This window comes from Panthera pardus, unplaced genomic scaffold (genome assembly GCF_024362965.1).
Source record: "Panthera pardus isolate Hobbes unplaced genomic scaffold, ASM2436296v1 HiC_scaffold_15, whole genome shotgun sequence".
NCBI lineage: Eukaryota > Metazoa > Chordata > Mammalia > Carnivora > Felidae > Panthera > Panthera pardus.
This window is the reverse complement of record NW_026526710.1, coordinates 35,961,750-35,976,843: the sequence shown is the minus strand read 5'-3', so window position 1 is coordinate 35,976,843 and position 15,094 is coordinate 35,961,750. Positions and strand designations below refer to the sequence as shown.

Below are 15,094 nucleotides of genomic sequence, written 5' to 3'. Positions count from 1 at the left end.
GGGAAGAATTGATACGCGCAGGGAGTGGAAGGACAAGATGACCTGTTTCAGATGTCGCGTTTGAGATACTCCTAGTGGGCGTGTAAGGAAAGCTTAATCTTAAATTACGTTTTAAGTAGAGATTTGGAGTGCACATATAGGTGAGTGGGAAAGTTGAATGGTTAGTAGAAATGTATAAAGGAGAAGAAATTGGTGGCCTATCGAAGATGGAAAGTGTAATCAGTTTGAAAAAAATGTTTTTAATGTCTGTTTATTTTTGAGAGAGAGAGGGAGCGAGCGAGCAAGGGAGGAGCAGAGAGAGAGAGGGAGACACAAAATCTGAAGCAGGTTCCAGGCTCCAAGCTATCAGCACAGAGCCCAATGCGGGGGCTCGAACTCACAAATTGTGAGATCATGACTTACCTGAGCCCAAGTCGGTCGCTTAACGGACTGACTGAGCCACCCAGGTGCCCCGGAAAATGTAATCAGTTCAAAAGACAAATGACAGCCCAGAAAAGAGAAGGGATGACAGCAAATGTCCACTTCCCAGGAAGCCAGGCCAGGACCTGAGAAATCTTAAGTGTATAGTGTCGAATGCCACACAGAGATGAGAAAGGATCGAAAGTTTTGTCAATCATGAGTATCCTAGGAGGCAACAGTTTCAGTAGATATGCAGGAAATGAAGTGTTGATTTTCTCAGAAATGAGAATCAGTAGACCATTTTGTGGACAGATAATTAATCTTTGTTAGAAGAGGGATTGAAGTAAGTGGGGCAGTAATTGAGTATAAATGGGAAACAGTGGGTTAAGGACAGAACAAGAGAGATGGAGGTTAGGAAAAGAGAATAGCTGTATTCTCTAAGACCAAAGAAAAGGAAACATGTTGAGGTAGTTCTTGTCAGGTCGTCTCTGACTTTTTCCGGGTGAAGTCAGTACAGCCAACAGCAGTAATGTGGTTTGGTGAGGATTCAAGGCTTTGACTACCATAGATACCCTTGCAAAGGCAGGAATTATACCTTATTTATCAGTGTATCGTTTCAGTTGCCTTGCACACTCCCAGGGTACACGGTAGGCAGTAAGTAAATATTCGTGTGTGTTGAATAGTTTTAAATGAAGTTAGATAGATTTCCCTGCAAATGAGGGCTTCACCTACATGAACATGAGGGCCCAGGGAAACATTATCTTGAAGAAACAACGGAACTTGGCTGCTTTCTGTTTGAGGATGAAGATAACAGTTGGTGCTTAATGCACCACCTATATCTGAAAAGATTTTTTAATACTGAATTCGTGAATGCAGGTAATAAGCATGAAGCGCAGTTCAGTTTCCACCGGTGGTGCTGGCCGCCTCTCTATGCAGGATTTAAGGTCTCAGGATTTCAATAAACAAAGCCTCCATACCCCTCAAACGTAAGTACCTCACACCTTACTGTCTTGGACAAAGAAATCTGTAAAGACGGTTAATACAAAAATGTACTATGAGTGATGTTCTGATGAATCTTGTTTGTTCACGGTGGTACCCAATTTGGGGTCAGTGAAGGCTAAAAACTGGCATGTTATTATGTGTGTTTTATCTAATTTGTTCCTTAAATTTCCAAAGCTACACCTTTTGCCAGGCAACCTCTAAAAAAGACTGAATTCCCTGCCAGCACTCTTTTCCTTATTTTCCTCCTTTATTCTAGACCTGCTTATGTGACTGGGCTCATTGCTACAACTTTGAATTTACTAAAGTATATCCAACCAGCAAAATTCTTAACCAGAGTTATTCAATGATAAGCTGGTTTAGAATAACCTACAGAACCACTTCTTCAAACTGTTTTCTCATTATTCACTGGAAAAAGGGGTGTATAGTTTACTATCATAAACTGGTTTTTCTCTGTGAGTTTCTTCTAATTAAGAGAAGACTATTTGTGAGCCACTGTAGAGCTATATCAATCCTTCCCTAATACCAAGGTACAAGGTACTTGCTAACTGTACTTAGGCTACTTATGTTTATGTAGTATAAGCCCCTGCTGCTTTTAGAAATTTGAAATATTTATATCTTTTCCTTCTGAATCAGATAAATTTGTTGTACTATTACACATTACATACACTGAAAGATTAAATTTATGCCTCAAATTGTATTGGAAGCCAGAAGGCTGCTATTGTCAGTGTTTTGATTCTGTTGTTTAAATAATATGTGTTTTTAAGTGTAGCTGCAATCTGACAGAGTAGGCCTTAAAAGAAAAATGTTAAATGTAGCTATCATCCTCTGACTGGAGATACTTACTTTTAAGTCTTTTTCCTGTTACCCATAAATGTACATACTTTAAGATAATTGAAATCAGAATGTAGATATGTTTTGGTTTTTTTTTTTTTTCTGCTTTCTTCTTAACACTTTAGTATTCCTGCTTAATACATGTTGTTAGGTTAGCCTATCCCATTTATAACAGCTATGATTGCTACTAAAAATTTTCATGATTCTGAGTTATTTTTATAGGTAATGGGGAAAAGGTTTTAGTTCCAATGTATTTCTAAAAACTTCTTAAACTAAAATTTTTTGTATTTATTTTTTAAAGTTTTTGTTTGTTTGTTTGTTTGTTTTTCCATTTTGTTAAAGCAAAGAGAAACCAGGCTTTGGAAAGTTGAGTATAAACAAACCCACATCTGAAAGAAAAGTCTCTGTATTTGGTAAAAGGTAATGGTGTTTTTTTATTAGTTCTAATGAAGGTGTTCTCAAAAAATTAGATGGCATGGTCCCTTACAAGAGAAAGTTATAAGCTAGCTTTCTTCTGTTTTAAATAGTTATATGGTTATATCTGCTTTAGATAGAGCTAAGAAATATATCAGCACTTCAGACCACTGTTTCATATTATAAGTGAATAGTTGATTGAAAATCCTGTATCTAGCTTTCAAATAGTATGGAATCATAGCATTTTAAAATTAAAAGGAACCATCATCTAGTTCGACATTTTAGTCCCCAACTTTTTTTATACTCTTAAATATTAAGGCTCTTTAGAGATGAAACGTTTGTTACCTTATGAAAAGTTTTTGCCTTGAAATCAAATTAAGGTATTTCTGGTAGTCATTCCAGTCGATGAAAAATCGTAAGGCTTTTTTTTTTTTTTTTTTTTTTTTAATTTTAAGAGAGAGGGAGAAAGTGTGCACCCACCGGCAGGAGGAGGAGCAGAGAGAAAGGGAGAGAGAGAGATCCCAAGCAAGCTTATGCTGTTAGTGCAGAGCCTGAGGCACAACTCAAACTGACCAACCATGAGATCATGACCTGAGCTGAAATTAAGACGCTTAATGGACTTAGCTACCCAGGTGCCCCTTAAGGCATTTTTGTAATGTAACTTTTCTTTTGGTGGTGAACTTAAGAGATAATGATGATAATTATTATAAAATTTAACATTTACTGAACATTTTTATAAGCCAGATGTTTTTTAAATGCTTTATCTATGTTAACTCTTTTAATCCTCAGAAGCGCCCTATGAATAGATATTGTCATTGTATCCATTTTATAGATGAGGAACTTGAAGCACAGAGAGCTTATTTACTCAAGGTCATAGAACTAGCAACAGAGACAGAATTTGAAACCACAGACTCTGGTTCTAGACACTATGTTCTTGAGCTATAAATTGAATGATACAGTATTTTGATTGGTTGAGGAATTCTCTTAAAATTTAAAAAAATACCTAAGGGTGCTGTTTTGTGTAGAATACGAGCTATGTCTGGGGCACCTGGGTGGCTCAGTCTGTTAAGCATCCAACTCTTGATCTCATCTCAGGTCTTGATCTCAGGGTCATGAGTTCAAGCCCTGTATTGGGCTTCACACTGGGCATGGAACCTACTTAAAAAAAAAGAAAAAAAGAAAAAGAGCCAAGTCTATACACATATTCCTTTTATGGTTAAAAAAAAAAAAAAAATTAAAGATTAAGTAATAGCAGTATGTAGAAAAGTGGTTTTCAAATTAGCAAATTGTCAGGAGAAAAATAGGTAATTAATCCAGGCCCAAGCTAAAGAACTTTTAGAGCCTTGGCAGGAGAGAACTTGCAAGCAACAAGCAAACTTGCAGGGAGAAATAAAGCTCTGATGAACGGAGTTCAGGTGTTACAGCAGTGTTCATCGCAACTTAGTTTTGTGGCATTTGTTCAATAAGGAAAATTATTATTCTCAGGATACTTAATAAACTACAGTTGTTAGCTAAATTGGGCCCCAAAGTTAGGCAAAAGGAACCATTATAAAGATATAAACAAAGTTTTGTTTGGGGTGGGAAAGGGCTTAAAATGGAGCATATACATTGTATCCATTAATAACTAAAAAGTAGAACCCTGTATATTTATGGTAAATAAAAATCAGATAAATAATATTGCATGACACAAAATATTCATGAAAAAAAAGCATGCACAACCTATTTTAACATCTCAAAAGCAATTTTCCCACAAGAAATGATGGCAAATGAAGGGGTTGAGAGTGAAGAAGCGATGATGAAAAGCTAAAGAGGATGGTGAAAGGATTTAGATTATTGAATAGACTTGGAGAATGGTTGATACAGAAGATCTAGTAGACTCAAAGTTTAGATGATAGTATAAGTGTTAATAACGCAAAGCACCACAAGTGCATTTTTCTTTCCACCTCACTTTGTACTTCTCATTGTTTGCTCTTTTTCTTTGCTTTGAATAAGAGAAAAGAATTGCACTTTAATGTTTGATGCTATTAAAATATAAAATCACCTTGAAATAATTTACACTTGACCACAGAAGGAAATAGTGTTGACTATTTATGTTTCCAGAACAAGTGGACATGGATCCCGGAATAGTCAATTTGGTATATTTTCCAGTTCTGAAAAAATCAAGGACCCAAGGCCACTTAATGACAAAGCATTCATTCAGCAGTGTATTCGACAACTCTGTGAGGTATTTAATGTTCTCTTAAGTATTTTCCACTAGTTTTTCTATTATCAAATGTTTGATGTTTCATAAAAATTATTGTAGTTTCTTACAGAAAATGGATATGCGTATAGCGTATCCATGAAATCTCTACAAGCTCCTTCTGTTAAAGACTTCCTAAAGATCTTCACTTTTCTTTATGGTTTCCTGTGCCCATCATATGAACTTCCTGACACAAAGTTTGAAGAAGAGGTTCCAAGAATCTTTAAAGATCTTGGGTTTGTATGTTATATTTCTTATTAGCCTAAAGAGATTGTTGGAACACAGAGAAGAATCAAACTCAATTGATTTGTCAAGATTTTGAGTCAGAGAAATCATATCTTTTAAGTTGGTCACTGTGGGCAGCATATGTTAGGATAAATTTAAAAGGAGAGAAAAACCACTGTTTGGAGGTTATTCCTGGACTATTGAAGATGATAGATCATAAGGCCTTCCAACTACTGATGTGAAAAATAAATAGGATGGGCTGGATTCGACAGATTCTATAGAAGCAAAAAAGACAGGATTGTAGCGCTGGAGAAAGTGGGATGGGATGAAGTCAAGAAGGGCTGTGTAGAATAAACACAAAGAGGATGGATTTGAGGATGAGGAGTACACTCATTGGAATACATAGAATTTGAGGGAACAAACAATCTTTTACAAGTCCAATATACTGGTTGTAAATCAAGCTCTGCAGCTTTAGGGATATAGGTACAAAGTAATCTGCAGAGAAGAAACCAAAAAATACACAAAATCATTTGAGAATAAGATAACCAAGGACAGAATCTTGATAAATATGTTACTTCTAAACAAGTCAAGACTGTTGATATATATGTGGAATTTTTCTAATGTAACTTCTTACTTAATTTAGCCCTTATTTTCACAAAATGAACATTGTTAGCTTATTTTTTTTCCCAATTTTTCATAGGTATCCTTTTGCATTATCCAAAAGCTCCATGTATACAGTGGGGGCCCCTCATACATGGCCGCACATTGTGGCAGCTTTGGTTTGGCTGATAGACTGCATCAAGGTATTTGATTTTTCATTTTAAAATGTATATGTAGAAAAGATTTTTTTTTCCCCTCAAGGTAGTGTTATTTCTCTTTCAGTCTTTCTTTTGCTAGTTATGTCACAGTCTGCATCAGTTTTAATTTTTCAAAGCACATTTGATTTTAAGTTCTTCAAACTGTTAATAAATTGCTTCCAGAGGTGAGAGGAAGGAAGTAACACATTGGCAAGAAGATCATTTTCACAAGGTTTTAAAGCTTTTTAAAAAAAGTTAGTAGGAAATTATTTCCTCCATTATATACATAATTTGCTTTTCTCTTTTTTTAATTGAAATCCATATTCATTGCAAAAAATTTTGGAAAATACAGAAAAGCATACACAGAAAGTAATGTACCCATAATCCCCACAACTCAGAGACAACAATTTAAAAATTTTGTTCGACTATAGTTTTAAAGATGGATTTTTGCTGCACAATTTAATGTGTTTTTTTTTTTAACTTTGGATATATACTGACAAATTCCCCTTCAGAAAACTTGCACCAGTTAAAAGCTCCTCAACAATGTGTGAGCATATGCATTTTCCCACTCTGTACACATCATTATTTTAAAATCTTTACCATTTGAGAGGTGAAAGAAAAAAAGCTTGTTTAATATATGTATTATTAAAGCAATTATGTTTTTGTATGGTTTGTCATTGATATTTTGTGTGTGTGCTTTTTTGGCCTATTTTATATTTCATTTTTTTGCTTCTGCTATTAATTTGAACCTTTATATATTAAACGCTTTATATGTTAGCTTATCAATATTTTTAATGAACACATGACAAGCAAAAACATCATCTTTTCGTATTTGCAATTTTTGTTTTCAACTTGAACATTTTTCACATTTATTACAACTGCCTGTGTTTTGCCATTTTTCTATTTTCTTACTGATTTGTAGGAGCACCATTTTGTACATCAAAAACAATCAAATTGGGGAAATTAACTCTTATGGATATGGTGCAATTATTTTTTTCCTTTTTTTTCTTTTGATTTATTTACTGTATTTTGACTGTTGAGAAATGTAAAATTTTATCTAGTCTAATTCAGTCTCTTCTTTTATAGTTTCTGAGTTTCCTGTCCTTCTTAGTGCTTGGAATCCATAAAACTAATACTGTCCCCCTGGCATTCTCTTGGCTATTGGCAATCCCTTAACAAAATACAGGCAGGCACTACATGGATGGATTTTGACCCGGAAGACATCTCAGTACTTGCAGCACCACCATTGTCAAGATAGGAGTAGAAATCCAATACTATAGCCCATTAATACAACTCACATTTTACTGAACTTTATATATAACATTTGTGCATTCAGTTTGTCTCTTCTCAGTGATATCCATGGGCAGTGGATAGCTACCTCTCTGTTCCCACCACCAAATCCTTGTATTGTCAGAAGAACACTTTACCCTTGTTTGACTAAGCAGCTTATATCATTCTTATGTGATTGGGAGATAGCATTTCCACAGTGATGCAGGAGCTCATGGAGTACCTGTATTGGCTTCTGTTGGAAAGAGACCCCTCGAGATGCCTCCAAGTGTGTTATATAGGTTGAAATCCCCTCCTTCCTATCTTGGTTTGCTTGAGGTGGTAGAATTGAACACTATAACAATGTTAGAATCAATGAGAGATCATAGGCCTCTTGTTCTAATCTTTCCCAGTTAAGAATCCTAGAAATTTAGCCAGACTTAGGATGGCTCCTTTAGTCTCTGATTTGAAAAAAAAAAAAAAAAAAAAATTCTACTTTTTTCTCTATTGTGTTTTTAATTTCATTGTATTGTAAATATCTTTATAAGATAGCTTGAAATTGAAAGAGTATAATGTCTCCCACATTGTTCTTAGGATTGCTCTGGGTATTTGTGGTCTTCTGTGCTTCTATATAAATTTTAGAATTGTTTCTCTACCCCAATTAAAAAAAAAAAAAATGTCATCGGAATTTTGAAAGGGATTGCATTGGTCTATAGATTATAGATGGCTTTGGGTAGTATGGACATTTTAACAATATTAATTTTTCCAGTCCATGAACACAGGATTATCTTTCCATTTATTTGTGTCTTCAATTTCTTTCATCAATGTCCTATAGTTTTCAACATAGAGGTCTTTCACGTTGTTATTTAAATTCAGTCCTAATTATTTCATTGCTCTGATAGTATTGTCAATGGTGTAGTTTTCTTTCTTTTTCAGATAATTTGCCATTAGTATTTGGAACTGCTACTGACTTTTATATTTTAATACTATGTCCTGCAACACTACTGAATTCATTGGTTAGGTCTAACAGTTCTTTATGGAGTCTTTAGGATTTTCTATATATAAAATGTCATCTATAAATAGCGATAATTTTACTTATTCCTTTTCAATTCTAATGCGTTTTATTTCTTGTTTTATTTTCTTGGCTAGAACTTCCAGTACTAAGTTGAATAGGCGTGGTTGAGAGTGGGCACCTTTGTCTTGTTTCTGAACTTAGAGGAAAAACTTTCAACCTTTTACCATTGAGTATGATGTTAGCTGTGGGCTTTTCATATATGCCCTTTATTATGTTGAGGTACAATTCTTCTATAACTAATTTGCTGAGTTTTTATCATGAACAGATGTTAAATTTTGTCAAATGCTGCCTCTCCGTTTGCTGAAATTATGATTTTTTTCATTCATTCTATTAATGAGTTATATCACATTTATTGATTCATGCATGCTGAACCATCCTTGCATGCTGCAATAAATCATACTTGATGATGGTGAGATCCTTTTAATGTACTGCCAAATTCGTTAATGTTTTATTGAGAATTTTGCATCTATATTCAGCAGGGATATTGGCCTGTTTTCTTATAGTGTCCTCATCTGTCTTTGGTATCAGGGTTATGCTGACCTTAAAGAATAACTTTGGGATTATTCCCTGTCATTCAAAGGATTCTAAGGATTTGCATTAATTCTTTAAATGTTTGGTAAATTTCACCAGTGAATTCATCTGGACTTGGACTTTTCTTCATTGGGAGATTTTAGAGTCCTGATTCAATCTAATAATTGATCTGTTTTCCTGTTCAGATATTCTCCTTCCTGATTCAGTCTTGGTAGGTTGTAAGATTCCAAGAATTTATCTGTCTTCTATGGTGTTAATTTTTTTGCCATACATTGTTCACAGTAGCCTTTTATGATCCATTGTATTTCTGTGGTACCAGTATTAGTGTCTCCTCTTTTATTTATAATTTTGTTGGTTTAGGTATTCATCTCTTTTTTCTTTGGTTAGTCTAGCTTAAAGGTTTGTTGATTTTGTTTATCTTTTCAAAGAACCAACTCAGTATTAGTAATCTTTTCTATTGTTTTCTTGTTCTCAATTTTCTTTGTTTCTACTCTATTGATTCTTTTCTCCTAACTTTGAATTTATTTTGCTCTGTTCTTTCTACTTCCTTGAGGTGTATAAAGTTAGGTTCTTTATTTGCGATCTTTCTGTTTTCTTGATATATGCTTATATAGCTGTAAACTTCCCTCTAAAAATTGCTTTTGCTACATCCCATAAGTTTGGTATGCTGTGTTTCCATTTTCATTTGTCTCAGGATACTTTTTCATTTCCCCTTTAATTTCTTCTTTGATAGATTGGTTGTTCAGGAGAGTGACGTTTAACCTCCATGTATTCATGACTTTTCCAGTTTTCCTCTTGTTGTTGATTTCTAGTTTCATATTTAGAGAAGATACTTGGTATGATACTTGATCATACTAAGACTTGTTTTGTAATGTAGCATATTCTCTCCTAGAAAATTTTCCTTGTACTCATGAGAAGAATGTATATTTTGCTATTGTTGGATAGAATGTTCTGTAAGTGTCTGTTGAGTCCCATTTGGTCTGTAGAGTTTTCAAACTGCTATTTATTTATTCTGTCTGGATTATCTCTCCATTGTTAAGAGTGTAGTATTAAAGTCTCCAACTGTTGTGTTGCTGTTATTTCTCCTTTTAGTTCTGATAGAATTTGCTTTATGTATTTAGGTGCTCCAATGTTGTTTGCATAAATATTTACAAATGTTTTATCTTTTTTATAATGTTTATTTATTTATTTTGAGAGAGAGAGAGAGGGAGTGCACAAGTTGGGATGGGGGCAGAGAGGGAGGGAGGGAGAGAATCCCAAGCAGATTCCACACTGTCAGCACAGAGCCTACCAGGGGCCAATGTTTTATCTTCTTAGTGAATTGACCTTTTTGTCATTATATAATGACTTTCACTGTCTCTTCTTGCCATTTTTACTTTAAAGTCTATTTTGTCTGGTATATCTTTTTTCATCCCTTCACTCTCAGTCTGTGTCTTTAAAACTAAATTGAGTCTCTTGTAGGCAGCATATTTTTGAATCTTATTTTTTGTCCATTCAGTCATTCTGTGTATTTTGGTTGGAAAGTTTAATCCATTTACATTTAAAGTAATTATTGGCGGAGGGTGCCTGGGTGGCTCACTCAGTTGAGGGTCCAACTTTGGCTCAGGTCATGATCTCATGGTTCGTGAGTTCAAGCCCCACATCAGGCTCTGTGCTGACAGCTCAGAGCCTAAAGCCTGCTTCAGATTCTGTGTCCCCTCTCTCTTTGACCCTCCCCTGCTCACACTATGTCTCTCTCTCTCTCTCTCTGTCTCTCAAAAATATTAAAAATGAAATAAAATAAAATAAACAAATATTAAAGTAATTATTGGTAGGTAAGGACCTATTGCCATTTCTTTAATTGTTTTCTGACTGTTTTGTAGGTCTGTTGTTCTGCTTGGTCTTTATTCTACTATCTTCTTTTGCAGTTTGATGATCTTTGGTATCAGCGTGCTTTGACTTTATCATTTTTTATGTATCTACTTTGTGTTGTTTCCTTGTGGTTATCATAAGGCTTACATAAAACATCTTTAAAACTATACCATTCTATTTTAAAGTGATAATTTCAATAACTTCATAAACTTTACACTTTCACTTCTCTTTTTACATTTTAGGTTATTGATGTTACAGTTTACATACTTTTTATATTGTGTTTCCGATAACAGATTATTTTAGTTATGGTTCTTTTTAACACATTTGTTTTTTAGCTATTAAACTAGAGTTGTAAATTAATTACACAGTACCATATTAGAAAACCAGACTTTGTATGTTTATCATTACCAGTGAGTTTTACACTACCTTCATATGTTTTTACAATGTTGATTAGCATTTTGTTGCTTCCACTCAAAGAACTCCCTTTAGCATTTCTTGTAAGGCAGATCTTGTGGTGGTGAACTCCCTTAGCTTTTGTTTTGGAAAGCCTATATCTCTCCTTCATTTCTGAAGGACAGTTTTGCCAGATAATGTATTTGGGGTTGACCTTTTTTTTCCTTTCAATATATGTTTCAACATAGCCCAGTTTGGGTTCAACCTATTTGGGGTCTTTTGAACTTCATGGATCTGGATGTCCATTTCTCTTCCCAGGTTTGGAAAGTTTTCACCTCTTATTGCTTTAAATATATTTTTTGATGGGGCATCTGGGTGGCTCAGTTAGTTAAGCATCTGACTTTTGATTTCATCTTTGGTCAAGCCCCACATTGGGCTCTCTGCTGACAGTGCAGAGCCTGCTTGAGATTCTCTCTCTTTCTCCCTCTGTCTCTCTGCCCCTCTCCCACTCACATTGTCTCCACCTCTCTGAAAATAAAGTTTAAAAAAATGTTTTTTTAATAAAAATAAATATACTTTCTGTCCCTTTCTCTTTCTCTTCTCCTTTTGAGATTCCCATAATGCAGATACTGTATCATTTGATGATGACCCATAAGTCCCATAGTCTTTCTTCACTGTTTTTTCATTCTTTTTCCTTTCTGCTTCTCTTACTGGATAATTTCAAATGTTCTGTCTTCTAGCCCACTGATTCTTCTGCATGGTCAACTCTGATTTTGAAACTCTATTTAATTCTTTAGATAAGTTGTTTTTTTTTTTCAGCTATCATTTGTTTAATTTTTTTTATAGTTTTTGTTTCTTTGTTGAATTTTTTGTTTTGTTCTTGAATGTTTTTCTTTATTTATTTTTTTAATGTTTATTTATCCTTGAGACAGAGCACGAGCAGGGTAGGGACAGAGAGAGAGAGAGAGAGGGGGAGACACAGAATCTGAAGCGGGCTCCAAGCTCTGAGCTGTCAGCACAAGGCCTCACGCAGGGCTCAAACTCACGGACTGTGAGATCATGACCTGAGCTGAAGTCGCATGCTGAACCGACTGAGCCACCCAGGCGCCCCACATGTTTTTCTTTTAAAAAAAAAAAATGTTTATTTATTTTGAGAGAGAGTGCAGGGGAGGGACAGAAAGAAGGAAAGAGAGAATCCCAATCAGGCTCCATGCTGTCAATGCAGAGCCCAACACAGAGTTCAAACCCATGAACCACAAGATCATGACCCAAGGCAAAACCAAGATTTGGACACTTAACTGACTGAGTCACCCAGGCGCCCCTCTTGTATCATTTTTCTAATTTTGTTTAGTTGGCTCTGTGTTCTTATAGTTTACTAATCCACTTTGAGAGGATTATTCTGAGTTAGTTCATAGATCTCCATTTCTTTAGGGTCAGTTATTGGAGTTTTATTCATTTCCTTTGGTAGTGCTATGTTTACCTTATTTTTCATGATCCTTGATTCCTTGTGATGGTACTTGCACATTTGAGTAAGTGGTCTCTTCTTCCACACTTGAGAGGATCTCTTTGGCAGAGACAGTTCTTTACCAGTCAGCTCAGATTGGGTTTTTAGATGTGTCCTTATAAACGTGGGATTTGTATCAAGGTCTGTTTTTGGGAAAGGTCACTGTCCATGCTCTGAGGATAGGGGAGAGAGGGAAGTGCTGCTGTCTGAGAACAGTTAGAGAGGACTGCTGGCTTGGTTCCCTGTCCAAGTGGAGCTATAGGGTAGGCTCCACAATTTCCTGGTCAGGCTTCCTAGATAGTTGGGACCAGCTACTGTACTCAGCTGTAGGCAGTGCTAAAAATTAGCTTCCCTGCTTTGGTGGGGCAGGAGAATAGCCCCAAAGCCTCCATGGCTTGTTTGGGATCTGAAACCAATGGTATAAGTATGTGCTGAAATCCCTGGACAGAAGAGGCTACCACTGATTTTTGTCTACATACAAGGAAGGCCATGAGCTATGCTGTCTCTTCAAGTGTCACTGTCAGTAGGGCTGTAGGATGGGCTACACAGCCTCACATATCCTCTTATTAGGTTTCCTGGTCAGGTGGGCTGAAGAGTGTAAAAAGCATTGGACAAGACAGCAACTTAGATTCCATGCCTAGGAAGGGGGGGAGGGGGGCATATACATGCCCCAGGATTGGAAAGACTCTTGTTTGGGGATCAAACTAGGCAGGACTATGCTCTAAGTTCCCTGGCCTAACAGGCCACCATCCCAGCAGATGGTAGGACAACCAGTCAGATTCTCTACTCCAGTGCCACTGTAATCAGAGTTACAGGGTGAGCTAAATATACTCCTAGGTGCTCTGGTTAGGTTTTCTGGTTAGGTGGGACCAGAGGCTGTATTTGGCTTTGTGGGCTACTGAGATTTCCATGAGCTCTGGTTAGGAGGGTTGGAGGCTGTAGTCATCAGTGGGCAGGGCTGTGGATTAGATTCCCTACCAGAGTAGAAGAAGGAGGCAGAACAGACCCCAAGGCCAGCAGGATTCTTCTTGGGTAGCTAATCAGGCAAACCTTTGGCCAGACTAGGTTTGCTGGCTTGGCTCTGCAAATGAACAAAGCCCCAGCCAAGCTCTCTTCACATGCTCCTGAGCTGGGCAGTTATTATGTAGGTGCTCCAGCTAGGCTTTCAGGTTGGCCAGGGCCAGAAGCTACACTAGCAATGGGTGGGGTCGTGAATAAGTTCCCCTGCCTGAGCAGAGCAGAAGAACAGACCCCAAAGGCTCTTTGTGGTCTTCACTTAAGCCAACCCATGCCCCAAGTTTTCTGTCCAAATGAGGTCACCAGCTTCCTCTGTGCATGATCAGTTCTGCCTTCCAGGCTCTTAATTCTAAGTGTTTCTGAGCCAAACAGCTTTTCAGGTGTCCCAGCTAGGCTTTCTGGTCAGATGGGGCTAGGAGCTACAACCGAGCAGTGATTAACTCCCCTGCCTGGGCAGAGTCGTTTGTCCCTGTATAAGGGTCTTTTTGAACTTTGCAGAGTATCAACAATATTCACGTGGACTTTTGACATGACAACACTTTCTTTATCTACCCCAATGACAAGGTAGAAGATTCTGTTCTTAATCTTGGGCTCTGCTATACGTGTCTTTCAGATTTAGTTAAATCTGATTGTCACTTGAGACCTTGTCAAAGGAAGAAGTAAAGGATGAGTTGATAGAGCTCACCTACATCCATCTTAGATATACAAAAAAGTCTTATGAGTGCCTTTGGAATAGGAAAGGTGTAGATACAGCAAGCAGCTCTGGGCTAAGAACAATATTCTCGCTCAGGAATCTGGTGTGTAAGTCCTAGGATAAGAAAAGTTAATGAAATATTTTTAGCAGAAACCACATTCTTTTACATTCCTAATGCATAGTCCTTTTGTTAGAAGCTTAGTGTGCATTATACTAGATACACATTTATATCTTTATATTTTATAGCAAATTCACTTATGTTTTCTAGAGTATTTTTCATGTTTGGAAGGTTATATTTTTAAAACAACTTATAGGGGAACCTGGATGTCTCAGTTGGTTAAGCATCTGACTCTATTTTAGCTCAGGTAATAATCTCAGGGTCGTGGTATCCAGCCCCACAATTGGCTGTGCACTGGGCGTGGAGCCTGCTTAAGATTCTCTCTCTCCCTCTGCCATTTCCCACTCGTTTGCTCTCTCTTTCTCTCTCTCTCAGAAAACAAAAAATATAAAAACACGTGTTCCAAAATGGAATTTCTTTGCCTTAAAAATTTTTAGCCATTTTCTTTTTAGCTTATCAATTATAAATACCTGAATATTTTGCTATAATGTGTTCTCTATTTTTCATTTTCAAGCTTTAACAATTGTGTTTCTAAAGATTTTCTATTATAATCAATCTGAAGTTCAGATTTATACATACCAAAGGAGTCTGTTGTTGATATGTAAGCACCAAACTTGAATTCATAATCTTTCTGGTTCACCTTTGGCAAGTTTTTTTTAGATTCTCAGAGTTGCATTAAAATGTGTGTATATGCTTTCAGTGGATTAATAGCAGCATAAAGATCAGCATATTTTATAG

The 15,094-nt window shown here is 36.3% G+C and overlaps 1 protein-coding gene across 1 annotated transcript in view; it reads left to right on the top strand.

Annotated features, from left to right (window-relative positions):
* NDC80 (NDC80 kinetochore complex component) overlaps window positions 1-15,094 on the top strand; it is a 62,020-nt gene that overhangs the window by 378 nt on the left and 46,548 nt on the right. Inside the window, exons 2-6 of the mRNA XM_053902477.1 lie at window positions 1,276-1,385; window positions 2,575-2,652; window positions 4,747-4,870; window positions 4,949-5,121; window positions 5,811-5,913. Coding sequence (XP_053758452.1) covers window positions 1,285-1,385; window positions 2,575-2,652; window positions 4,747-4,870; window positions 4,949-5,121; window positions 5,811-5,913 — 579 coding nt within the window. The 5' untranslated portion in view covers window positions 1,276-1,284. The remainder of the gene's footprint in view (window positions 1-1,275; window positions 1,386-2,574; window positions 2,653-4,746; window positions 4,871-4,948; window positions 5,122-5,810; window positions 5,914-15,094) is intronic.